Below are 27101 nucleotides of genomic sequence, written 5' to 3'. Positions count from 1 at the left end.
GGTGTGATTTTCCTATTCTGTTCCAGCTGCTGCGATTGTCATTCCCTGCCTGTCTGCTCTGGTGTCTGGATATGGTAAGTGTGCACAAAGGCTGCATTTTGTCGATCCAACCAAAACTCCACCACTTTTCAGTGCTTTAACCACAGGAATGGGGGAGGATCAGAAAAATCATTTGCTGCTCCCTGGATGGTCCCAAAGTTTAGAAATAAATTCTGAAACTTCCTTCTTTCTGTCTATCGTATTCAATTGCTTTTTCTCTTGTTACTGATGTTTACATTGTTCCGTTTTAAAGTTTTTTTTTCTGTGCTGCTGAGAATATTGTCGTAGTTGTGGGTATGTTCGCTGAGCTGGGAATTTGACATGCAGATGTGGGGACGAAACCTCTGCAAATCAACTTCTCAGCTTGGTGAACATACCCACAATTATGACAACCTGCACTCGAGCTTCATGCAAACCTTGCTTAGAATATCGACTATTATAGGAACAGAGGGAGGGCTTAACCCTTTTCAAAAAATTCAAATCTGGAATGTGGACATCGTGGTCAAGGCCAACATTTATTGACCATTGCTAATTGCTCTTAAAGATAGCACCGAGCAGTCTATTTAGTGAAAACAGTCCCGCAGTGTTAGTGGGATTCTGAATGGCTTGCTAGACATTTCATAGGACCCTTTTAGAGTCAACCATATTGTACTGTGTTTAGAATCACATAAAGGTTAGATTAGGGCAAGAATTGAAAACGCCCTTCCCAAAAAGGCTATTACTGATCCAGCTGGGTTTCAGCAACTATCATTTGTTTAATAAGTTAGAATTCCATTAAGTGGGATTTAGAACTCACATCCTCAGATGGTTAACTTAGAGCTATTACTAATCCAGTAACATGAGCATTATGCTACTATGCTTATTCTACTGCTGAATGAGACTATATCTGAAGTGTGGGAGAAAGTGAGGACTGCAGATGCTGGACATAAGAGTTGAGAGTGTGGTGCTGGAAAAGCACAGCAGGTCAGGCAGCATCCAAGGAGCAGGAAAATCAATGGTTTGGGCATAAGCCTTCATCAGGAAAGAGGCTTGTGGACCGGCAGGTTCAGAGATAAATGGGAAGGGGGGAGTGGGGTTGCGGGGGAAGGTAGCTGAGAATGCTGTAAGTAGATGAAGGTGAGGGAGAAGGTGATAGGTCGGAGAGAGAGGTTGAATGGATAGAAGGGAAAGGTGATGGACAGGTCAGGAGGGCGGTGCCGAGTTGGACTCTTGTGACTGGGATAATGTGGGGGAGGGGAAATGAGGAAACTGTTGAAATCCACATTGATCCCGTTTGGTTGCAGGGTCCCAAGGTGGAAGATGAGGCATTCCTCTTCCAGGCGTCGGGTGGTAATGGTTTGGTGACGGAGGAGACCCTGGGCCTGCATGTCCTTGATGGAGTGGGAGGGGGAGTTGAAGTGTTCAGCCATGGGGCGGTGGGGTTGGTGGGTGTGGGTGTCCCAGAGATATTCTCTGAAATGATCCCCAAGAAGGCGTCCTGTCTCCCTGATGTAGAGGAGACCACACTGGGTGCAACGGATACAGTAGATGACATTGGAAGAGGTGCAGGTCAATTTCTGACAGACGTGGAAGGATCCCTTCGGGCCTTGGATGGAGGTGAGGGCCCAGGTTTTGCGCTTCCTGCGGTGGCAGGGGGAAGGTGTTAGGAGTGGGGTGTGGGCTGGTGGGGGGTGTGGACCTGATGAGTGAGTCGTGGAGGGAATGGTCTCTCCAGAACACTGATAGGGGTGGAGAGGGAATATATCTCTGATGGTAGGGTCCATTTTTAGGTGGCGGAAGTGGTGGAGGATGATGCGATGTACGTGGGGTGGAAGGTGAGGACCAGGGGTATTTGTCCTTGTTGCATTCGGAGGGGTTGAGTTCAAGGGCAGTGGTGCGGGAAGTGGAGGAGATACGCTGGAGGGCATCGTCAACCACGTGGGAATGGAAACCCAACCACTCCGTGGCTGAATACTTCAACTCCCCTCCCACTCCATCAAAGACGTGCAGGTCCTGGGCCTCCTCCACTGCCAAACTGTTACCATCCGATGCCTGGAAGAGGAATGCCTCATATTCCACTTTGGAATCCTGCAACCACACGGGATAAATGTGGATTTCAACAGTTTCCTCATTTCCCCTCCTCCCACATTATCCCAGTCACAAGTCTCCAACTTGGCATTGGCTCCTGACCTGTCTATCACCTTTCCCATCTATCTACTCCACCCCTCTCTTCGACCTATCACCTTCTCCTTCACCTTCATCTACCTATCGCATTCTCAGCTACCTTCCCCCTCAACCCGGCCCACATGCCTAATTTCTGATGAAAGGCTTATGCCTGAAACGTCGATTTTCCTGCTCCTCGGATGCTGCCTGATACGCTGTGCTTTTCCAGTACCACACTCTCTACTCTCTATCTGAGGTGTGTTCTGATACTGCTTAGCTGCCTTCACCCATATGCCCTAATATTTATGGTTTATAAAAAATATTTAACAATTTTGCCTTGGTACCATCTTCCCTATTTCCTCCTAAAATTGAAAAATATCACGAGCAATCTCTGTCGAGAAAGGGCTCTCTCAATTTTATGTAATTTTAACGTGTAATGTTGGCGAAACCCCGTTCCAGGAACAGCATGTTATTTCCCGTGACTTGAAAATCTAGAACTTAGGGATTGTAATCTCAGGCTGTGGAGTTGGCTGTTTAAGAATGGGATACAAAAGATATTCTTCACTGAAATAGTATGTGTTTGGAATTTTATGGCTTTAAGCTGTTGTGTTGATTTTAGAGTTTAAGGGGATTTAGCGATGGGGAGTATGGCAAAGTACATGTGAACCTTATTTAGGAGCCAGGTGGCCACCTAATGCTTCAATTTTTATGCTGATGACCAGCCAATTCAAGTTGTTTCCAGTTTAGCTACCAGTTAAGTTGATGCTAATAGTTAAGAAGAAATCAATACTATATGAACATATAAATTAGGAATAGAAATAGGCCATTTGGCCTGCTGCATTGTTCAAGAAGATCATGGCTGATCTGTTTGTGTTCTAAATTTCACATTCCCATCTATCCCTAACAACCTTTGATTCTCTTGCAGGACAGGAATCTATTTATATGCTTTAAAAATATTCAATGACCTCACATCCACCAGCTTCTGAGGCAGAGAATTCCAAAGTGGCATTACCGTCAGAGAAAACATCCCCTCATCTCTGTCTTGAAAGGGTGACCTCTAATTTTGAAACAATGCCTCCTTGTTTTGGTACTTGCTCACAGGAGAAAGCATCATTGTCAAAACCATTCAGGATCTTATAAACTTCACATCACTTCTCCCTCTTCTAAAAGTCTAGTGAAAACAAAGCCAAGCCTGTCCAACTTTGCCTTGTAAAACGACTCATTCATTCCAAGTATCAATTGAGAAAACCTCCTCTGAAGCACTTTCAACACATTTACATCCTTCCCCTAAAAAGGAAGCCGAAGCTACATCAGAATATCTTTACTTTTATGTTCAATCTCTCTCATTATAGAGAAAAGCATGAGTTTCTTAATATTTGTTGTTCCTATATACTAACTTTTTGTGACGCATGCACTAGAACACCCAGATCTCTCTGTACCTTGGAAAAATAGTATCTCACCATTTAAATATTTAAAAAAAAAATTTTCTGACGAAGTGAATGACTTCACATTTTCCTATACTCTATCTCCAGAGTTTTGCATACTTACACAACCTATCTATCTTGGTCTTCATCCTTGTTAGGTCACCTTCACTACTCTCCCACCTATATCTGTGTCATCTGCAATTTTACCATCCCTTCACTCCACTCAGTAAGTCACTGATATAATTTTAGAGGAAGTAGGCTGTGGACAAGGAAAAGAAAACAAGATTGCAATAAAGTGAGGACTTTGTTTCCAACTTAGGTGCAGCTAATCAAAAAGGCACTGTGATGGGAATTCTTCGCAGTCTGGGTGCTTTGGCTCGAGCTTTGGGACCAGTCGTGGCAGCTACCGGTGAGAAATTTTATTTTATTATGTGAGGAATGTTAGTGTGTTGATAGCAGGGCCAGCGTGTGTTGCACATCCTTAACTGCTCTCGGCAAGGTGGGGGTGAGCTGACTTCTTGAACTGCTGCAATCCATGGAAAATGGACAGATCCACGGTGTTGTTTGAAGGAGTTTCAGGATTTTGTCTCACCAACAATGAAGAAACAGCAATATATGTGGCTTTGAGGGGAATTTGGAGCTACTGGTGGTCCCATGCTTCTGCTCCCTTGTCCTTCTAGGCGGTAGAGGTAGTGTGTTTGGAAGGGACTTATGAAGGTGTCTTGGTGAACTAATGCAATGCAACTTGTAAATAGTACATACTGCTGCTACTGAGCATCACTGATGGAATAAATGTTTTTGGATATGGTGAGAATTATGAGGGCTGCTTTGTCCTGGATGCAGTTAAGTCACAGTGTTGTTGAAACCGCACACATCCTGGCTAGTGGACACTATTCCATCGTGCCTTGTATCTGCTCCTGTATCTACGCTATGTATTATAGTAACATCAAGGATGTTGATAGTGGACATTCACTGATGGTAATGTCATTGATCATTAAAGTACAATAGTTAGATTCTCTCTTGTTGGAGAAAGTCATTGCCTGGAACTTGAGTGGTACAAATGTTACTTAGATAGATCAACCCAAGCATGGTCTTGCTGTATATGGACACAAGCTGGTTCAGTGTCTGAGGAGTTGGGAATGTTGCTGAACATTGTGTAATCATCAGCAAACATCCCCGCTTCTGACCTTACCATGAAAGGTTATTGATCAAGTAGCTGAAGATGATTGGGCCCAGGACTTAACCAAATGGAGTTCCTCAGAGTCACCTCCAACAACCACAATTATCTTCCATTCTGCTAGCTATGAGCTGAAAATGTGTTGCTGGAAAAGCGCAGGAGGTCAGACAGCATCCAAGGAGCAGGAGAATCGACGTTTCGGGCATAAGCCCTTCTTCAGGAATGAAATTTGATCTTCCTTGATGACCCCCCCCCCCCCCGGGTAATTTTCCAATTTGAATTCCCAGGATGTTAATTCAGGCCATGTTTTCTGACCAGATTTCCTCATCATGTGAGGTCTCCCCCTTCACCAGAGGCATAACTTTGGAAAAATGCCTCTGGTGAGTTCAGAGAGTCAGCAGCTGAGCCACTCTCTCCCTGGCAGTGTTGTAGGTGTACCATTTAGGTCAAGAAGGCAGCTCACCTCTGCACTTGTTGCCACAGAAAGTGGTTGAGGCCAAAATATTGAATGTTTTCAAGAAATTAGGAGCCCTTGGGCTAAAATGATTAAAGGTATGCAGAGAAAATGGAACCAGGCCACTGTGCAGGATGATCAATTCTGATCATAATGAATGGTGGAACAGATTTGAAGGGCTGAATGGCCTACTCCTGCTCCTATTTTCTATGTCTCTATGGAAGAACAAGAGAAAATCTTCCATTTTAATCACCCTTTTGATCATCTTTGGCTATCCCAAAGCACTTTATGGCCAAAGATAAGCATGTCAGAAACACCTCTACCAACTAGCATTCACTTGCCAACCACTCTTCTCATACAATAATGTAACTGAGCCACACGTGAGGTTGAATAATAAATATAAGGTGAACATTACAAATTCCTCCAGAGCCTTCAGTATCACTACACCCCCACAACCCTCTCCTGTGACCTTTGTCTGGAGGTAGAGAGGAAAAGACACAGCCTGGAGGTTTTTAACGGTGCAGCATCTACTAAATATGAAAAAACGAAACATAAAAATGACTTCTGTAATTTCAGAATTGCTAAAAACTGTCCTCTGTGACTGTCACTGCTTTGATATAGAGAAAATTGCCTCCAATAAGTACAAGTCTTCATCATATACAGATTGACCAACAGATGGAATCCTTCAGCAGCACCTTCCAAACCCGTGACCACTTCCAGTCTAGAAGGACAACAGCAGCAGATACATGGGAACACTAAAAATTGCGAATTCCCTCCAAGCCACTCACTAAGAAATATATCACTAATACTTCACTGTCACTGAGTCAGAATTGTGGCATTCTCTCCCTAATGGCACCGTGGCTGTCCCTACAGCACAGAGTCTGCGCAGTTTAAGAAGGCAGCTCACTATCACTTTCTCCAGGGCAATTAGGGATGGGCAATAACCTATAAATAAATGTAAAGGGTCAAAATAAAACAGCATTGCTGTTTGAGAGAGTTTGCGGTGTGAACGTTAACTACCATGTTTCCAGCATGACTAGGTGGAATCTTGGCTCAGGCAATCAAGGTCTTTTCAAGCAGCTGGAGATCAGGGAGAGGTGGTGGCTCCTGCAGACTGTAATGCCACAGAGAAGGCTACTGTAGGAAGAGCATGCTGGGAGTCCTGAGATCACAGAAGACCCAAGGTTTTCTGAAGTGATCTGCAAAGGGTAGGGTGGGAGAGGCACTTTATTTGGGTTGGGCCTTGGGGAAAGGGCTGAGCAGGGATGGCATAAGGAAAGGAAGGAGATTGGGTCTCAGTGAGGCACCCCCTCTACCCTGTTTATATGTTGACACATTTGTACATGAGGGCGGGTTGGGATTTTCTCTTATTATTTGAGTTTTTTTGTACTGTTTCGAATGGCATTGTTTTGTACTTGTAAAATATAAATTAAAGTTAAAAAAAAACTGGGGTAAAATTTGCTGGCTGCATATATTATGAATGTTGGGAGTCCAAATTTGGATTTCAAAAAGCAGATGAAATATATGCTCCAGTCTGTAGTAAAGGTACATATTGCTTTGAACATATACCACTTATTTATAAAATATTTTTTGCTGTGGTGAAATGTCTCGGATGCTTCAACCTGAACCACATAAAACCATAGTACTGCAGATGGTTACGCATAGTATATATTTCTGCCATTATGTGTCAGTGGTGAAGGAGAGGAGAAGAAAAGTTGGGGAATTCTAAAGCATAGGGTTTAGACAGCTGAAGAGAATTGGGATGGCAATTAAAAGTGTTAATAAAACCAGAACTGTTCCAATGTATTCTGTGTAATTAACATGACTTTTTTTTATAATAGACTAATATTATTATAGTGACAGTTACTTTTAGGGATAGATACAAACACTGTATTGTTGTTTAAATGATTTTACTTCCTTGCTTGAGGTTAAACTAAAATCCATTAGTTAAATGAATGAATATGCTCGCATTGAGCTGTCGACTGACCAAAGGACTTTTTAGTTTTTAATGCAAACTTCAATATTGTACAAAGAGAACAAATTTAAGCCAAGAGAACCTGCCCCATTGTACTTTGAAGGAAGTCAGGAGGAATTGCAATGGCTACTATTTAGATTTATGTAGGACCTTTAATGTAGTAAATTGTCCTAAAATACAGCCTGCCCTTTGTTCCTGTCCCATAGCAAAATTATGGCAGAAATTGTAGCTTAGCAAATCTCAAATAATCAATCTTAACTTCTTGGGTCTAGTAACCCTTCTTCAGAATAGCCACTAGACCCAAAAAATTGAGTGTGATTTCTCTCCCTAGATGCTGGCAGACTTGCTAACTTCTTTCCAGCAATTTCCATTTTTGTTTTTGATTTCTAGCATCTGCAGTTTTTTTTGGTTGTTTTCTCAAATAATCAATTATGATATCCAGAGAAAAACAGCAACGAGGAGATACACAGGAGTAGTTTAGGAAATTGAGGAAATTCCAGAGCTAGGATCAAGATTGCTGAAATGTAACAAGTAAAACTAGTCCAGGGTAGCATGGTGACTGTCAGCGCCAGGTTTGATTCCAGCCTCCGGTTTGCACCTTCTCCTGTGTCTATGTGAATTTCTGTTGGGTGCACTGGTTTCCTGCCATAGACCAGCTGGTGGGATTGGCTATGTTAAATTGTCCGAAGCGTCCAGGGATGTGCAGGCTAGATGGATTAGCCATTGGTAAATGCAGGGTTATGGGGATCAGGCCTGGTTCTGGGTGGGATGCTCTTTTCAGGGTCGGCGCTGACGCGATGGGCCGAATGGCCTCTTTCCACATAGTAGGGATTCTATGATTCTAAAATCAATGATATACAAAGCAGTCAGATTTGGAGGAGCACCAGTTTTGTGCAGTGTGAGGTTATGAATGGATATGAAAACAAGGAAGAGTGTAAGTTCACTTGAGAGTAGCATTTATTATGCTTACATTTTACAAAGGCAGGAGTGGAATTGCAATTGATACATTGCAAGTTTGCAATCTTCCTGCTCAAATGAGACCTGTTGCAGGTGTGATGTTTGTGTTGCAGCTAATGGGAAGCAAAGGTAGTGAAGAAATTAAAGATTCTTCTGTTTTTCCTGCAGTTTACTGGCTGGCAGGGGCAGAGGTGTGTTTCACTGTCACCAGTTTCACCTTCTTGATCCCACTTGCACTTCTTACAATTCCCAAAGTGAAGAAATCAGAATGAAGACCAAAAGGAATGAACTGGCCATGTAAACCTTAGTGAGAACTACACTGGATTCACACTTGGAACAACAGCAGTCTTTAAAGAAATCCTAAAGTATGTAATACTGTATACTTGCTTCAATGGAAGTATCAAGCAACTGAATATCAGGAAAAATGTTTTAACAAAGGAGGACAATGGTAACATTGAGAATATAGTGAATGGTTCCACAGTAAGTGACTTGTTGTTATCATTGTTAAACTCTCATGGTCAAAGGTTGTTAATATTTCCCTTCCTCAGAGCCACAGGTGTGTCAGTTATACTTTGCTCCTTGGGTGGGACTCTGCTATCATTTCAGTGCTTTAATGGAGCTTCAGCTTTATCACGGTTATAAACTATAATTTGGAAGATTAGGTAATGCATCCTCCAACTCTACTCCCAATACAAGATCAAACTAAAATGGCAACACATTTTTCTCACCATTGATGCTACTTGATCTGTTATGTTTCCTGCATTTCCCATTTTATTTCAGCATTCACAGAACTGGTGCTTCAGTTCCAGGTTCATTGTTTATTTTTAGCCGTGGATGCTGCCTATAATATCCTATTAGAGAGGAGCTTGGATCTACCTGAACCAATTTGCAACTAGGTATGGACAGACAGCATACCATTTTCAACATTGGTTTCAGAGACACAGAGTACAGTCTGAGGCAAGTTGCTATTCAAGTAGCAAGATCCATATAATTATGTTATACCTCAATGTTTTCTATTCAATGGCATTAAGATTCAGTGATACTAATCAATACTGAATCCAAAATAATACAGGATATTAGTATTTAGTATGAATAGTTGAAAAACTAAAACAGGCAGATGACGAGGAAAGGAATTTACCAGAGATAGAATTGGGAGCGATACATTTACCAAATTACTGAACTCCTTTGAAGGAATTAAAAATCTCATGTGAACATGAGAAACACTGATTTTGTAAATTGTATCTCATTTTGTAAAAATACTGTCAAACTGGGCTACCATTCCAAAGTTGAATGTCATTGCTGTAATTGACAAGAGGAATGGACATGGGATTAAGGTCAGCAAAGTTTCAGCTATTTGAACCTTCACTACCTAAGCAATTGCATATGTGCCTTTTTAGGCCTCATACTAAAATATTACTGAGGGACTGCTGCACCATCTTTTCTCATCCCAAAATTGACAAATTATGCCTTCAGCTAAGATTTAAGCTCAAATTCTCTCTCAACTTCTGCCCAGCTACCTCTTCCAATACCTTTCGTACAAAGCTTTCAGTCACCCCATCTAACATTCCTTCCTTAGCTTGATATAAATGCCTGATTCAGTTTCTTCCCAAATACACCATACAGACAGCTGAGTATTCCAGCATCTGCAATATTTTATCTGCTTTTTAAATTTGTTAGCTGATCATGTAATCAATACCAAAGACTCAGTGATTTGACAACATAGCCTCATGCAACAACTGTTTTGAATTACGATTATTGCAGTGTTATCAGAAAGCTCCAACCACATTGAAATTACAGGTTTCAAAGTGAAATGTGTAATATATATTAACTTGAAACCAACTGCCTATATAAAATTTGTCACTTCATCTTATAACTAAAATGTTGAATGTACATGTATATTGTGGCTGTCTATTGCTGTATTTTGATATCAAACTGAAATACTGTAGTTGCATTGTTTTGTACACCAATTTATAAATTTACTTATTGTATTTGTCTATCACAAGTCAAATGTCTTCATAAGAAAACTAGAGTCATCTATCCGAACTCATTCTTACAAGAACTTATTCCTGCCAATTGCAGCAAGTAGCTTATTACATTATTCCAGGTTATTGGCTCCACTTTCATATCTAGAGTTATTTCCATCATGAAGAATGGACTTCTTCTCAGTCCTAAACTTGTCTTTTGGTCATCCCTTGATCTGCTTCGTCATCTAGCCTTCTATTGCAATTTTCCCTGTTCTGGATGGGAATATGAACAGGAAGGGTTTGGAGGGATATGTGCCGGGTTCTGGCAGGTGGGACTAGATTGGGTTGGGATATCTGGTCGGCATGGACGGGTTTGACCGAAGGGTCTGTTTCCATGCTGTACATCTCTGTGACTATGACTCTACTAGTTTTGTGCCCTCATTTTAACTCACGTGCCTTGTTGTGTCCTCCAGTCCACATTCATGTCTGATATGAACTCATTTTCCATCCACACCCCCACAATTAGTTTCCGTTTGTTTTAGCCCATATCAATACCATGCTTTAACTAGTGTATTGCTAGCTCATTGCCAACTTTTGCATTTTCCCATTTTCGTTCATGACATGTGGCCTTGCCTATAGCTTAATCCCTCTTGAACATGGTGACTCACCATCTTAAGTTACTGTAGTCTGTGTGGTGGAGGTACACTACAATACTGATAAAAAGGTAGGTCCCTCCTGCTGGGGATATGCTCTGAAAACACTCTGGTGTGTCTTTCTCTTTTGGAGACTAGGGCAACCTTCCACATCCAAAGTTCCACCTGCACTTCCACACACCATTTATTGTATCCGTTGATCTGTTGCCCCGATGCAGAGACTGGACACCTTCTTGCAAAGCGTTTTAAAAAACATCTCTGGGACACTCACACCAACCAACCCCACTGCCCCGTGGCTGAACATTTCAACTCCCCCTCCCACTCTACTGAGGGCATGCAAGTCCTGGGCCATCTCTATTGCCACTCCCTCACCAGCCGATGCCTAGAGGAAGAACACCTTATCTTCTGCCTCGGAACCCTTCAACCCCAGGGCATCAATGTGGACATCACCAGTTTCCTCATTTTCCCTCCTCCCATCTTACCCCAGTTCCAACCTTCCAGCTCCCACTGCCCTCATGACCTGTCAAGCTTCCTTCCCACCTATCCACTCCATCCTCCTCTCCAACCTATCACCTCCATCCACCTATTGCATACTCAGCTATCTTCACCCCAGCCCCACCCCTCCCATTGATCTTTCCATTCCTGAGGCTCCCAGCCTCATTTCTGAAGAAGGGCTCTGGCCCGAAACATTGATTTTCCTGCTCCTCAGATGCTGCCTGACCTGCTGTACTTTTCCAGCAACACACACACACACACACACACACACACACACAACTCAGGCTTGTGCAATTTCAGTTTCTATCTTTAATTTCAGGTTTTGTTTTTTTTAATCCTCCTATCCAGTAGAGGATTAAATCCTAGAAGATCGGTTTCCTCTCTCACTTTATGGTAACTATTTCACAGCAGCACTGCTTGCTTTTAGAGCAGGATGGTTGTTCAATAAAGAGTAATAAAGGAGACTGCCTTTAATAACGTCCCTGCCTCAATGAAAGGAAACAGGATTACACTTTAAAGTTTAAAGAAAGAATTTTATTTATAGATGAAACGCAAATGTTACAATGAAACTTAAAAACAAAATTAATAAATTTCTTCAAAAGTAATAAATTCTTATACTTCATGTAGTGATACAAGAATTGGAAAGAGAATAAAAATCAGAGTTTACAAATCTTTCATATAAGTGGAGTGATTAAGAACTGAAACAAGAATCAAAATTGGAATAATTAGAAGTGGCATATGGTTAATATTCAAGTCTGACAAGTCTAACTTTAACAAAAATGAGCTTAAAATTGCTGAGTGTACAGAAGTCATACAAGGGTAAAATACAAGCGGAAAGCCAGCGATGCCATGCAGTCCTCATTACATATCTTATTTGCAAAATATACTCCTTGCTTTTTGTTTTGCTGCCACTTCCACTATGGCCCTGCCTCAACCCACCAGCAGACCTGCTTCGAAAGGGGAAGTCAGCAGCTGGGTTTCAACATAGCAACCATGTTAAGTCTCCAGCATAAAAGTTACAGATACCCAAACCAAGGCTTCCCCAATGGGAATGGAGGAATTTCAGCCAGAAGCTATAGGTGGTGCTACCTGAAGTTTGTGTAAAGGGAGTAGGGAGTTGGCACCAAATGATGCAATTTATTTGCACCAATACCTCCCCTAGTGGGTTTTGTAGGTTTCCATCAATCTGTTCAGAAGTTTTAAAAGCAATTTTCTTCATATTTATCTGACAAATTCAGTTGATCAGAACATTAGTTGTTAGAAATAAACCATATGTTTTAATTATGTGGAACTGTGACATTTTCATATCAGTATCACAACCATGAATTAAGGACATTCAACAGAGGTTGTTCTACTCCCTGTTTAGTGAAGATAGGATGTGTCAGGCAGCACATACATGGCATATCCTAAATAGTCTTGGTTGTTGCCATTTTTAACAACAGGCCTCAAGTGGCTTTATTTGTATTGTTCACATTGTAGGATTTATGAATTTCTTTTCCTCCATTAGTAACAGTGGAGGGCCTTGGCACAGGGCAAAGATTGACCCCCTCCTTTCTATCCAATTTCTTATTTATGTCAATTCTAGGAAACATAGTAACTGTTGCTGAATCTGTTATATTTTAAAGTAATACATTAAAAAAAGGGACACAACATGTTGGCCATTACACAGAATTTCTGACTAAACGAAACATCCTTTAAATGCCACATATACCTACATAAACAATCACTGCACTTCAAAATAATTGGAGCGTTTTCTCTAGAGATACAATAGAATACTACAGAAATGCAAGTCTAAATTTTGTTTTACATACAATTCCAGCATTTAAGCACAACTTTACCATCATCTTTATCTAACCTGTATTTTACTAATAGAAGAGTATGTTGTGTATCTTTTTTTCTTTCCCTTACAAACAACCACACAATGTACTTGGACTGGTATAGCAAACAAAAATGAATAAGTGTGTCACCAGATCTGCCCAACCAATTCATGTTAAGCTCCTGAACATAAAGCAATAAAGATTGGTCATGCCAAAGACCTTGCTCTGAGAAATATCCAAAATGTGGAAACTCATTGTGCAAATATTCTCAGGATAGAACCCAGCATTGTTGACAGATACCGTACCAAGTTTACCAATGGGCTGCAGTCAACAATTGCTTTAAAAATTGTGCACAGACAAAACAAGGAGAGAAATTTGCCTTAAACTGAAATGATGATAGTCACGATTCAGCAATTTACCTAGAGCATTCATTTATAAAGTAAGCAACTCATGATCTGTGCCAGTTTACAAGTCACATGTAATAACCTTCCCTTAAAACACATCCCCACACCATTTAGGCAGCATTGCAGATGGCTGGCATTTAACAGTCACAAGCAGGATATCTCACCTGTAGTAAAATGTATGTCATTACTACAATATCTGCATATTACGTCAACAAAGCAATTAATTCATCATTACAATATAATCTTATTAAAAAAGGCTTCCTCTGGTTCATTATTCTTCTACCTCACCCCAAAGTGGCAAACCATGCTGCAATTAAACACTTAGCGGGTTGCACCTACTGCACTGAAAGGATTAGCACCTTTTTTTTGTTTTATGTCAAAAAATGTCCTGTTACTTTCCATATCAATCAAGCTATACTAGACGTTTCTTTGCATTCCATTACATGGATGTTTTTAATAAGACATAACACTAAACGATACAACCTTGTACATTCTAGAAATGAATTAGAATCGATCTGCAAAATGAGGGCATCCTGCCTTCCCAGGTAAAAAACTAGGTATTTTTTAGGATTCACTTTTCTTCTTATTCTTCTTCAGGAAGGAGGGAGTGCGGAATTTTTTCTTCTTCTTCGAAGGTGACTTGCTGGGAGACTCATCGCTAGCTGCATCTGCCACATCCTCAGCTGGTGGCGTTGGCACCTGCTCAGGTGGTGGTGTGGAGGGCACTTCTTGGAGCTCAGCTGTGGTCAGCTCATCAAGCTTCCTACTCAGATCTTTGCTTGGGCTGTCCGACTCCTCTTTTCCAGAAGTCGGGAAGGTCAGCGCTTCCGAGGGCTCATCAGGGGTGAGGTCTGGCAGGGACTGTTGGAAAGTTGCAGCACTATCATCCTTGCATGTCTGTTCCACTTGCAATTCTGAAGAATTTATGAAAGAACAAAGTAAACAAGTGAGAATGCAGGTTTCAATTCAATGCATCATACTGTTGTGAAGCACAGTATTCCTCTGGAATCCATTTAAGCATTCTAATATGAAATGGTCAATTACTAAAAAAGGTTTTTTAAAATTCAGCTATTGTCTAGTGCCTCAAATAGTTCATAGTTCACTGCTTTATAATAGTTACAATGCTCTCCTGGCTAGCTTCCTATCTCCCATCCTCATTCATGCAAAGTTCTGCTGTCCGAATCCTGGCTCACATCGAGTTTTATTCATCCATCACCATTGGCTCAGTTTGGCAGCATCAGAACTTTAAAATTCTCATTTACATATTCAACACACTCCATGGCCTTGCTATTTCTAGTGACCTCCAAGGATAATTCTGACCTCATCATGCCCACCACCTTAACCTGAAAACCGACAGTCATACCTTTAACTGTCTAAGCCACAAGCTTTGGAATTCCTCACTAAAACTCTTTGCCTCTGTCTATCTTTAAATCACTCATTTGAACCTACCACTTTGACTAAGGTTTTGACCATCCAGCTAGCTGAATGTGGAAATTACTATCATAAGAAGTGGTTGAAATGGATTGCTAACAAGAAGGGGAAGGGGACAGAGAATTACAGTGGCGAGTTGATGTGAGCAAAGATGGGAGAACACTCTAGTGAAGGGTTAAACTAATATGCAGCGGTTGCATAAAGTGCTTATTTCTGTGCTTAAATTCTATATAATGCCACTTAAAATTTTTGTTATACCTTTTTGTGTAAGTTGTTGTTTTAACCAGTCTGTAACACCAAAGATGATCTGAAATCTAGAACAGTTTTAAACCTAACACAGATTATAAAATACTTTTTTGAAACTGTCACTTTAACATCAAACATCTCCTCAAACATCAATAATTAAATGTAAGACTGCACTGAGAAGGTCCATTGACAAAAATCATTCGTCCCATCTTGTGAAGAAGCATCTTGACTCCAATGAGAAACTGCCAAGAATGCAATATCCCTGCTCAAAGTATTGCAAGCACAAATGTTCATACAGCCACAGTATCAAGTAGAATACTCAGTAGCATACTTTTATAAAGTATATGTAATTCTATGCTTCTGAAAAGAATTACAATCTGTGGCAAAGATTATCAAAATTATACAGGAATACTATATTTGTAATATGGCTTGGAATACTGAAACACTGTTGTCATTAGTAAACGTGTAAATTACTTGTACTATAGCATGGTCAAGGAAAATGTACAGATTTAAATACTTTCATGAATTGGCTTCCAGCAATGAACTGACCTGAAGGTGCACTGCCAGAGGTACACACATTTCAAAAAGGCATTTTAAATTGGTGCCCCGTCTGCCCTCTTAGGTGAAATAAAGTAAAAACCTTATTCTTGAAGATGAACAGGGAAATTCTCCCTTGCAACCAACACACTGTGGTTATTACCTTAGTATGGTTTGAGAGGTTTTGTTAAGCGCAAATTAGTTACCAAATTTTCTATGTTACTACAGCAACAAAATTTTTGGAGAGGTATTTTATTTGCTGCAAAGGGTGGATTGAAATATTAATGCAAATCCTCTCCTGCATGGCATCATATCGCATCAGGACTGGGTTTAAATCCAGCCCACATGAGTGGGTTGATGTGGGACCTATTTTTTTAAAAAAAAAGTTTTTCCATGTAAAAGTTCTTCACTGCAGAAATATCCTGAAAGGAATTTTAAGCCAAATTACACTGCATTAGTAATTAGAAGGATTCAATATACCAACTGCCAAAGGCAGTATTTGAGAATCTTTCCAATATTTTCAACCCATTACCTGGCACTGTGCTATGGTTCTTGAAAGCTGATGGCTTTAATTCTATGTTAAAGATGAATGTGGGCAAGAAAGCTAAATCAGTCCATGATATTTCACTCACCTACAACAGACCAATGTCTCAATACAGCAAGAAGCCATTTCTAAAATACAGTGAAACATTTTGCCATCCTGTGTGCTTGTTACTCCAAGAAAAACTCTTGGACATAAGCTCTGAATTTGCATTCTATTAAAGAATACCTGCTGCCTCATTACACACTCCTGTTTCTTTCTCCTGTCTCTAAATCCATCCTACCACAATGCAACTGTTACAAATATTTAATCTTCAAGACTTGTACAATAGACATTCTTCACAACTCTGGTTATAAGCAAATCTACATTTTCTCACAATTCAGGATCATAGTGCTCTTTTCTCTAGCTTGAGGTAAAGACAATAGATAATAGAAAACAAAATAGAGGAGCTTTGGTATAGGCAGCAGCAAGCTCACAAGGGCACTGTGGTTAATGGAAATTCTTGGTTTAGTCACTTGTTTTTGCAGAAAGGGCTAAAGATCAATTATTGCACTTTTAATTAATTTTAGTGTAATAAATACAGACGTATGGCCTTCCTTTGATGGCAAATATTGGCAAATAATTTCTAGGCTGGATATATTCAGGCGTTATAGCAACAAATTTCAAGAAGTTATTGCTTGAATTGGAAAGGGATTAGACAGGTTTACTGCCACTTTCTAAAACCTGATTCAGTTAGCTAGTTTTGGCGTTTATGAACTAAAGAGTCAGACAATTTTAGTATTTTGTTCATATTCCTGAAATGTGACAAGTAGACATGTAAAATAATATTGAAAAATGTGAGCTAGAAACACAAACATAAAATATTCAGCATCTTAGTATGTTTACCATACAGACTTACGCCGAATACCAAGTGCAGACTTTATCTCATCTTTCACAGCACACACTATTCAAAAAATGCATCAAGGAATTAAAATTAAACAATATTAACATTTTTTTCATTTGAAAGGTATAAATTCTCATCAGATTACAAGACATCTAGATAAAATGAAACAAGAAATTTATTGATAGTGCACAATTCTCTTTCCTGTCTATTCAGAATATACATACTCTGACTCTTGTGAGAAAACAATGGAGTAAAATCAAACGGATTTCTAGAATTTCAGGTGGTTTTCAGTTTAAAGTAGGCAATTAACCAGGAGGAAATGGAAGTGGGAACAGGAATGCGAAAGCTGGAAGCCATGCACGCAAGTTTCGCAGGGTTAATTGAAGCAGCTCTAAACATGAACGCACAATACTTACTATGGTAACAGGTACTCTTTAGCACATCCAGCTCCTGTTTGTAATGCAGCCACAGGAAGGCGGGTGGAGGAAAAAAAAGCACAAGAAGAAAAATCTATGCATTCATAACAGCCGTTTGTGTTAAACAAAAAAAAAAAGAACAGAACAATTATTACAGAACAGAGAAATCAGATGAGACCAGTGAATGGAAAAACTACAACAGGACAGTGACTAACATGACAGAAGGTTGCACAAATACATAAATCAGATTACACCATTTTTTTAATAACCATTACTATAAGTAACTACTGAGAACAGAGTAAATTCAACCCATTTCATAGAATAATAAATTATTTTTATTCTGGTCGAAAGTTAAAGTTGGATTTGACATAAATTAATATACCTGTGCTTTTTGGTGTTATATAAAGCACTCTGGGGTCAAATTGCAGACAGGAGATACTTTCCTATATTCCCTTAATAAATCTTTAGATTTTCCCAATAAGAACTGTTGCTCAAAACTGTTTCTAAGTAGCCAGGGAATGAAATTGATTTCTTCTGCAGCCCGAATATGATTCACTTTATAACTGACTTTACAGTACAAGCGCAAGGAGGTGATGTTGAATTTGTATAACACACTTGTTAGATCTCAGCTGGAGTTATGGATGTCACATTTTAGAAAGATGCGAATGCATTGGAGAGAACACAAACAATTTACAAGAACGTTTCAGGAATTAGAAACTTCAGTCGAGGATACATTGAAGAGAAGACAGAGGAGATTTTATAGACAATTTTAACATCATGACCAAACTGGATAGAGTAGGTAGGGAGAAGCTGTTCCTGCTTGAAAAAGGAACAAGGACAGGGCACAGATTCAAAACAATGTGCAAATGAAGTAAGGATAATGTGAGACAACACTTTTTTTTCCAGAGTGACTGATTAGGGTATAAAATGCACTGCCAAAAATTGTGGAGGAGGCAGGTTCAATTGAGGCATTCAAGATGATTATATGGGCGGAAATAGTGTGCAAGGGATGGGGGCAAAAAGCAGAAGATTGGCACGAGACCAAATGACTTCCTTCTGCAGCATAATAATTCTATGATTCGAATCTATCTTATCCTGTGGAAGCACAGTTCTAACAAATGTTTCCCAATCAATGAAAAACAGATAGAAATTTATGGATATTAATAACACAATTTGTTTTTGTCTGTGTTATTGACAGGAGAAATTAGGAATAAGGAGGTTTTGAGAAGTGCCATGACAGACTAGGCTGGAATTGGTCCCAAAAAACTTAAAATGATCTTTACATGCACCCAATTGCTAGGTTCCTTAGCTTAGCTCAACTGATTTGCATTCTTGCTTCTAAGTTATTATACTATGGATCAATACCCACACTAGAATTTTAACTAGAACTAGACTGGCACTTGAATGCAGTGAAAACACAAGAACCACGAGCAGGCATGGGCAATTCAGCCTCTCGAGCCGGTTCCACATTTAATAGGATTATGGCTGATCTCATCTTAGCTTCAACTCTACTTTCCTGCCTATTCTTCAATACCCTTCAAGACATTACTAATTAAAAATCTGTCTCTGCCCTCCTTAAATTCACTCAATACCCAGCATCCACTTCACTTTGGGTTTGTGAATTCCATAGATTTACAACCATTTGAGAGAAATAATTTCTTCTCAGCTCTATTTTAAATTTGCTACCACTTATCCTAAAACTATGATCTGTCGTTCTAGATTGAATATCCTCTCTATGTCTATCTTGTCAATCTTCTTTAGCACCCTGTATACCTCAATTAGATCTCTCATTCTTCAAACACTCGGTGACATTGTACTTTAGAGGTGAGCATATGAATAAGATATTGCTGATTTCAATAGGTCAGGTGAATTTTATATATTTTGATGATTATTCAACAGTGCAAAGACTTCTTATAAAGTGCCAAAAGTTCTCTATTGCTGCAAATTAATACTGCCTAATGTGTGTGTTCATTTTTGTTACTGTTTATATAAAGTTATTTATGGCTGGTTTGATTGTCTGCATAATATGGATGTATAGATGAAACAAGAGAAATAGCTCACCTCCCACCATCCTATTAGTCATAGGATACAATTATAATGGAATTGTTAACTAAGCATGGCACTATCAGTTAGATTCCAATACACTAACCTGAGTGGCATATTAAAAAATCATCCATTTCACTAATCTAAAATATCATCACTAAACTTAAAACACCGGCATCTCCAAATCATATCCTAATGGAGACTTTGTCAATTGTTACAAAAAAAATCTGGTTCTCTAATGTCCTTTAGGGAAGGAAACACGTCATCCTTACCTAATCTGGCCTACCTGCAACTCCAGACCATACCCTAAATACATTTATACAGCAGAGCTCTTCTTTCTGATCCCACCCACCTCTGCAAAAAGTCAGCCTCAATTGCTTTTGTCAGCTAACAAATTCTGACAAAGAGGTGTAATCCAATAGCAGCAATGAACAAGATGTGCACATTATTATATTCTTCATGCTTAAGACTACTCATATTTTGGACTGTGCTTTGGAATTAAATCAGTCAGCAATTCTTAAAATCAACAACCTCTTGTAATTGATCAAGTCAAAGCACAGCACTGATCATGAAGTTATACTTGCAAGTATGCAAGTCCAATTTCAATTGGAATTTAGTTTATTGCTAATTTTATAACTAGTTTCACAGCTGCAATTATAGTTTTCAGTTGTTTGACAATTAGATATAATTTTATTTTTTATGCACACTTTCTTGTACACTTTTGCTCAATTAAAAGACGAAGCAGTTTTTTGAAAGTTACACAAGCACAAATACCTTTATCAAAATTCAAACAATCATAAATCACCATACTTTAAAGTTAGATAACCTGAACTGCTTGGTGGATCTTACCATCATCTAACTTTGTTGGTGTGCTGGGAGGAGTGCGCGTAGGTGTGTGGTCTGTAGGACTCTGTTGATCATTTACTTTTTCATCCACTGACTGGGACTCTAAAACCTCTAGAGATCAATACGAGAGGAAACAAGACAAAGGTTTAAATTCAGCACAATTCATCAACTCCTTGATTGCAGAGTTTTTTTTCCTCCATTGTGGTTACACAAAGATCATAATTTCCTGTTTTTGTCAGTCTCTGGTGGATGAACCTCAACATCAATTGTCATTTAGATCTGGGATAGCAGGAAAATCTCAGTTGTCTACCATGATGGATAGCAATCCACTATATAATTTAGATATATAGCCAGCCTCTCTCATTGACAAGGTTAGCTAACAAAGGAATAAATAATCTAATAGTTTACAGTTTGTCTTTTTGCATGCATTTTCCCTACCTACCTCCAACATCCACTGCAAATTATTAGACCAGAGAGATTGAAAAATACTTTGCTTCCTTCACTAAAGCATACAGATGGGCATTAACGGAAGCAAATGAACTCAACTGCAGTAATCCCTTTAGCAGTCTCTACAATGTTAAATTTGATAAAGGTGCTAACAATTCAAATCAGTACGTTAAAGTTGGCATCGTGTGGGGCTGAAAATTCAATCACCAAATTGATATGTTGGAAAACACTTTCATCAAATCAAACCAAAATGTCATATGGAGCATCCTGATTCAATAAAGTTTTTGCAAACATTTGCAGCATGTAAACTAGACAACACTAAAGCAAACTGTAGAGAATCTTATCCAAAATCCTTCATCCAAATTAAAATGTACAAATTCCTTCAGTCGTGCCTAAAAATGTATGAAAAAGAAAATGCTGTTTTGAAGATTAATGACACCATCACTTTTTTTCTAAACTCTATAGCATGCAAAGGAAGATGAGAAGTGTGCATCATTTCAAGAGTCCAAGGAAACCAAGAGCGTTCAAGGGTGATTATTATTTTAAACTGAGACAAGAATTGTAGAACTGCACAGACCAAGAGAAAATCCAGACCCGAAAAAGAACAAATTCAAATTAGTCCTGAGCAACCAGATACTCTAACAACCGATCAAAAACTGAGTCAGAGGTCAGTGATAGCCAAGATTCAGCATGTCAAGAAACAAAAAGGTAAATCAAGTTCAGGATCCCAATGTTTTGGATTAGAGGGTATTGTGCTTCTTCATTCAAAAAGTCTGGCTCTTACCCTGCTGACCAGTACCTGAAGGGTCAGATGAAGGAATACGGTCACCAGAACTGGCAAGTGCTTTGACAACAGCACTGTGTAACTGGCTATGTAGAGATTCTTTTCTGTCCACATGTTCTGAGTTGAATTGCACGGAGACCTGGCCTACAATGCAGGAAGGTTCCTGATCCAACATCTGCATGTAACTGTAATGAGACTCTCCCTTTGTAGAGTTTCCTTGACTGATGTGAGATTTTGTTTCTGTTGTAATACCTTGGTTATGAACAAGTTCATGCACTGAGGACAGACTTTGGTTTTGATCGACTTCGGTATCAGTCATTTTCTCCAGGATAGGGTGCATTTGCGATATAATTGCCATGTCATCTGCCTTGCCATCAGGACATTCTTGATGCACTTGAGTGAACTCAACTTTTGCCAAGGTCTCCCCAATTTGGGCTGTAGCATTCTCAACTAGGTAAGATAACAGGTTTCATGCAAATAAAAATGTTGCCAAATATTATGAACACAACAATTTAATAGACCATAAGCTTGGTTAATAAAAGTACAATGGATCACACGTAAAAGCTCTCTTCATTGAAATAAAAGTCTGTGGTTAACGCATTTCTTGATTTTTCACCGACAACTAAAAGGCTAACTGTTTAACTGCATATTACTACATCACAATATTATTTCAGTTGGTTCAAAGACCTTCATGCATTTCATCCTCCCCAATTACTGCAAATCAAAAAACGAACAAATAGGGTGAATGTTTAAAAATTAGAGGCTAGTTTGTCATGGAATGAGATTAGTATTCATATATACCAATTTCAATGGGTGAATCTTTTTCATTTTGGCCTGAAACAATGAAGGCAATGCTATTCATACCGATGCAGATCATCCTACACAGTATCTGTTAGGCAGTTTGCATTCCAATGTCAGTTGAAGTTGTGTAACATTAAAGAGTTTTAAAATTGAATGTAAACTGCAGATTTGTTTTATATTCGGAGGATGCGGTCACTTTTAAAAAGGTTATTTTGTTCTTTTTTTTAAAAAGAGAGAGGTGGTAAAGGCAGAAGTGCTAAAGTGTCTACTGGAGCCAGCCTAAGTCAATAATTTAAGAGGCTTTTTTTTAGAAATAGATGGCAACAATGGAAAGGGAGAGTGGCCAGTTCCCCCAGCTTTCTAGTTTTTTTTAAAGCTATAGAGTTGGAAGCTTTTTTGGGTCCCTGAAGGATTGCAAGGTTCAGTAAATGATTCTTAACTGACTTTCTCTGAAATCTCTCAAATGTTGTTCCCTCCTGCATGTAAGAACCAGTGTCTGAATTTACCTTTTGGCCAAAGGATGTGTTTATGGGATGTTATTATATTGGAACAGTTAAATAGTAATAGGTACTGTATCTATTATTTGGTTAGGTTTTCCACTGGTAAATTATTCTAGAATATAGGACAGTACAGGCCCTTCGACGCTGTGCCAACCTTTTATCCTACTAAGATCAGACTAACCGACATACCATTCATTGTACTATCTTCCATGTGCCTATTCAAGAGTTGCTTAAATGTTCCTAATGTGTCTATGACTTTACTACCACCACTGGCAGGGCATTCCACCCACCCACGTGTAAGGAACCTACGTCTGACATCTCCCCATAACCTTCCTCCAATCACCTTAAAATTATACCCCATCGTGATAGACATTTCCACCCTGGGAAAAAAAAGTCTCTGGCTATCCACTATCTATACCTCTCATCATCTTGTACACCTCTATTAAGTCACTTGTCATCCTTCTTTGCTCCAATGAGAAAAGCCTTAGCTCTTTCAACCTTTCTTCAATAAACAAGCCCTCCACTCCAGGCAGTATCCTGGTAAATATCCTCTGCATCCTCTCTAAAGTTTCCACATCCTTCCTATAATGAGGCGACCAGAATTGCATACCATATTCCAAGTGTGGTCTAACCAGAGCTCTACAGAGCTGCAGCATAAGCTTGCAGCTCTTAAACTCAATGCCCCTGCTACTGAAAGCCAACAAACCATATGCCTCCTTAACAACTCTTAACTAGGGTGGCAACTTAGAGGGATCTATGGACATGGACCCAAAAGATCCTTCTGTTCCTCCACACTATCGAGAACCCTGCCTTTAGCTCTGTATTTTGCATTCAAATTCGACCTTCCAAAATGAATCACTTTTCCAGGTTGAACTTCATCTGCCACTTTTCAGGCCAGTTCTACATCCTGTCAATGTCCCGTTAGGAACCTACCAGTAGCCCTCCACAGTATCTATCACTCCATCAACCTTTGTGTCATTAGCAAACTTACTAACACATCCTTCCAAATCATTTCTAAAAATCAAACAGCAGAGGTCCCAGAACAGATCCTTGTGGAATTCTAGATTCCTTGGTTTATATTTTAACTATAGTATTTAAATAAATAGAGTTTTGCTTAATGTTGAGTGGTTTGACCAGTTGTACCTGAGTCTGGAGCAGGCATTTCATATCTACCTTTAAAGAAAAAGTTAGGGTCTAAGCTAACTTTTTAAACTATTGAGAAGGGTCTGATCTGGTCCGTAACAATATCCCAAACACCAGATGTTTCTACGAGTTGCTAGTCAAACCTGAGCTAGCTTTCATTCATGATGAAATGCTTGCCAGTTATGCTATTAAGATTTGCTGGAACTTTGAGGTTTCTTATTCATTCAGCAGATATGAGCTTTGCTAGCCAGGCCAGCATTTACTGCCCATCCTAACTGCCCTTGAGAATTGCCCTCTACAGGTTTCATTAACAATATGCAATTGAATGTAGATCTAGCTTATCTACAGTGAACACTGGCTAAATTTGGACTTTTCTAGATGCGCTCTAAACTGAAAGATTAAGGCTTGGTTCTTCCAAATTTCCATTTATGCTTCCTGGCTGCATAGAGAGGTGTGTTTTATTTTTATTTCTTGTGCAAGATCAGCATGCACACCAATCTGGCAGTGGTAAAGGTGCGATCTGGCCAGCGATCTTAAAGCAATTCTGTGTAAATCAGACAAGAAAACTAGGCACCAACCTAGAAATCTGTAAGCTGATTATGCAAACCAGCTGAAGCCCCTGTCATTTTCTGAAACATTCTAAAGGACCAGAAAAATGAATTTCGGAGGATTAACTTTTGTAAGGTGATGCATTTTGGGAAGTTAATTCTAGAGCAAATTATACAGTAAACGGAAGAGCCTTGGGGAAAAGTTGATGAGCAGAGATTTGGGAGTTCAGGTCCATTGTGCCCTGAAGGTGGCTGCACAGGTGGATAGAATGGTCAAGGCAGCGTATAGTATGCTTGCCTTCACTGGGCAGGCTATTGAGTATAAGAGCTGGCAGGTCATGTTAAAATTGTACAAGACATTGGTTCGGCCGCATTTAGAATATGTTGTACGGTTCTGGTTGCTACATTACCAAAAAGATTTGGACGCTTTGGAAAAGGTGTAGAGAAGGTTTACGAGGATTTTGCCTGATATGGAAGCTGCTAGCTATGAAGAAAGGTTGAGTAGGTTAGGATTGTTTTCATTAGAAAAAAAGGAGATTGAGGTGGGAACCTGACTGAGGTCTACAAAACCTTGAAGGATATAGACAGGGTGGATAGAGATCAGCTTTTTCCCCAGGGTGAAGGATTCAATAACGAGAGGTCACGTGTTCAAGGCGAGAGGTGAAAAGTTTAAGGGGGATACATGTGGCAAGTACTTTACACAGAAGGTGGTATGTGCCTGGAACACATTGCCTGCAGAGATAGTAGAGGCAGGCACTGTAGATTCATTTAAGGTGCATCTGGACAGATGCAGGAGTAGGTGGGGAGCAGAGAGATATAGATGCTTAGGAATTGGGCGGTAGGTTTAGACAGTGGATTTGGATCGGCTCAGGCTTGGAGGGCTGAAGGGCCTGTAACTGGACTGTAAATTTTCTTTGTTCTTTGGTCACATTCCTTGTTCTTCTAAGTAGGAGAAGCATCAGATTTGTAACGTGTTGTTGAAAGAACCTTGATGAATGCATATTGCAGACATGGCACGTGTGTGGAAGATGTGAATTTTCAAGATGACTTAGCGTGCCAATCAAATGGACTGCTTTATTCTGGATGATGTTGAGCTCCGCAAATGTTGACAGAGCTGCACTCTTCTAGGCATGTGGACAATATTCTAGTAGGATACAGCAAAAAAAAAAGGGGTAGGGGTCAGGTTGTAAGTTACCTCAGAATATTCAGCCTCTGCCTTGCTTAGTTCTGGTCTTTAGGAACCACAATAATGTTTATGCTGAGGAATCACTAATGCTAATCCAATTGAATATTAAGAGAAGATGCTCAAGATCTCAATTGTAGAAGATGCCTCTTGTGTTTTACTTATGTATACAAATATTATTTATTACTGATTAGCATAAGCTTGAATTTTGTCCATTTAGGCACTGACTCTTAATTTATCTGAGGAATTGTGAATTGGACTGAACGATGATATTATCCCAATTTCAGACCTTAGGACAGAGGAAAGGTCGTTGATGAAGCATTGAAGACTGTTTGTTCTACAATGCTTTCAATAATTGCATTAGATTAGATTACATTTAGATTACTTAGTGTGAAAACAGGCCCTTCGGCCCAACAAGTCCACACCGACCTGAAGTGTAACCTACCCAGACCCATTCTCCTACATTTACCCCTTCACCTAACACTATGGGCAATTTAGCATGGTCAATTCACCTAACAGCTTCCAGCCAGCGCACCATATTTTCCTTGCCCCTCATTCTCAATGCCTTCAATTTGTCTAGGGTTCTTCAATGCCACACCATGCCAAATGCCACCTTGATGTCAAAGGAAGTCACCATCACCCTACTTCTGAAATTCAGCTCTTTAACCTGCTTGGACCAATACTGATGAGAAATGGCAGTGATATTGGGCTGAATCCTTCTGCCCACTATTGGGAATGTTCTCCAAGGCCTGCAAATGTAAAGGGAATTTACAATCTTTCTTGTCATCGAGATGGTCATACAGCACAGAAGAGGCCCTTTGACCCAACGAGTTAGTGTTGACCTATCTACACAAATCTCACTTTCTAGCACTTCTGCCATAGCCAATCTAAGTTCAAGTGATTATCCACATACAATTGTCCCCTACTGACGTGGTTTTCTGTGGATTCTGAAATATTACCAGCAGTTGAAGGTAACAAATGTAATGCAACTTTTTTAAAAAAATAGACAGGTTAATCAGTCTGGAATTCAGTTTTCTTCTCTCAGCAATTCCCCAGTTAGCACCTTCCAAACCTACTATGGTTGCGACCTAAAAGGTCAAGGGCCACAGATAATGGGATTACCACCACCTGAAACTTTGCTTCCAAGCCACTGACCATCCAGACTTGGAAATACAGAGGGTGGTCCTCTAATGTTACCAAGCCAATATCCAGGAACTTTCTCCTTAATGGTATTGAGTGTACCTATACCAA

General features: G+C 39.7%; 2 protein-coding genes across 13 annotated transcripts in view; one reads left to right on the top strand and one right to left on the bottom strand.

Moving 5' to 3' along the window:
• The window catches only part of mfsd10 (major facilitator superfamily domain containing 10), a 60218-nt gene extending 50054 nt beyond the window's left edge, over positions 1 to 10164 (top strand). For both annotated transcript variants that reach the window (XM_072594275.1, XM_072594284.1), the window contains exons 11-13: positions 27 to 74; positions 3925 to 4014; positions 8337 to 10164. In XM_072594275.1, the coding sequence (XP_072450376.1) occupies positions 27 to 74; positions 3925 to 4014; positions 8337 to 8440 (242 nt within the window). In that variant the 3' untranslated portion in view covers positions 8441 to 10164. The remainder of the gene's footprint in view (positions 1 to 26; positions 75 to 3924; positions 4015 to 8336) is intronic.
• Positions 10165 to 11792: 1628 nt separating this feature from the next.
• add1 (adducin 1 (alpha)) overlaps positions 11793 to 27101 on the bottom strand; it is a 189815-nt gene continuing 174506 nt past the window's right edge. For 7 of the 11 annotated variants that reach the window (XM_072594181.1, XM_072594198.1, XM_072594189.1 and 4 more), the window contains 3 exons: positions 21928 to 22125; positions 20448 to 20555; positions 11793 to 14415 (listed from right to left, as the gene is read on the bottom strand). In XM_072594181.1, the coding sequence (XP_072450282.1) occupies positions 14066 to 14415; positions 20448 to 20555; positions 21928 to 22125 (656 nt within the window). In that variant the 3' untranslated portion in view covers positions 11793 to 14065. Of the gene's footprint in view, positions 14416 to 17555; positions 17590 to 20447; positions 20556 to 21675; positions 22126 to 27101 lie in introns of all 11 variants that reach the window. The other 4 variants (XM_072594254.1, XM_072594267.1, XM_072594264.1 and 1 more) reach the window with 4 other exon arrangements.

Source organism: Chiloscyllium punctatum, chromosome 2 (genome assembly GCF_047496795.1).
Source record: "Chiloscyllium punctatum isolate Juve2018m chromosome 2, sChiPun1.3, whole genome shotgun sequence".
Taxonomy (NCBI): Eukaryota; Metazoa; Chordata; class Chondrichthyes; order Orectolobiformes; family Hemiscylliidae; genus Chiloscyllium; species Chiloscyllium punctatum.
The sequence above is the reverse complement of the archived record's forward strand: the minus strand, read 5'-3'. Positions and strand labels throughout refer to the sequence as shown.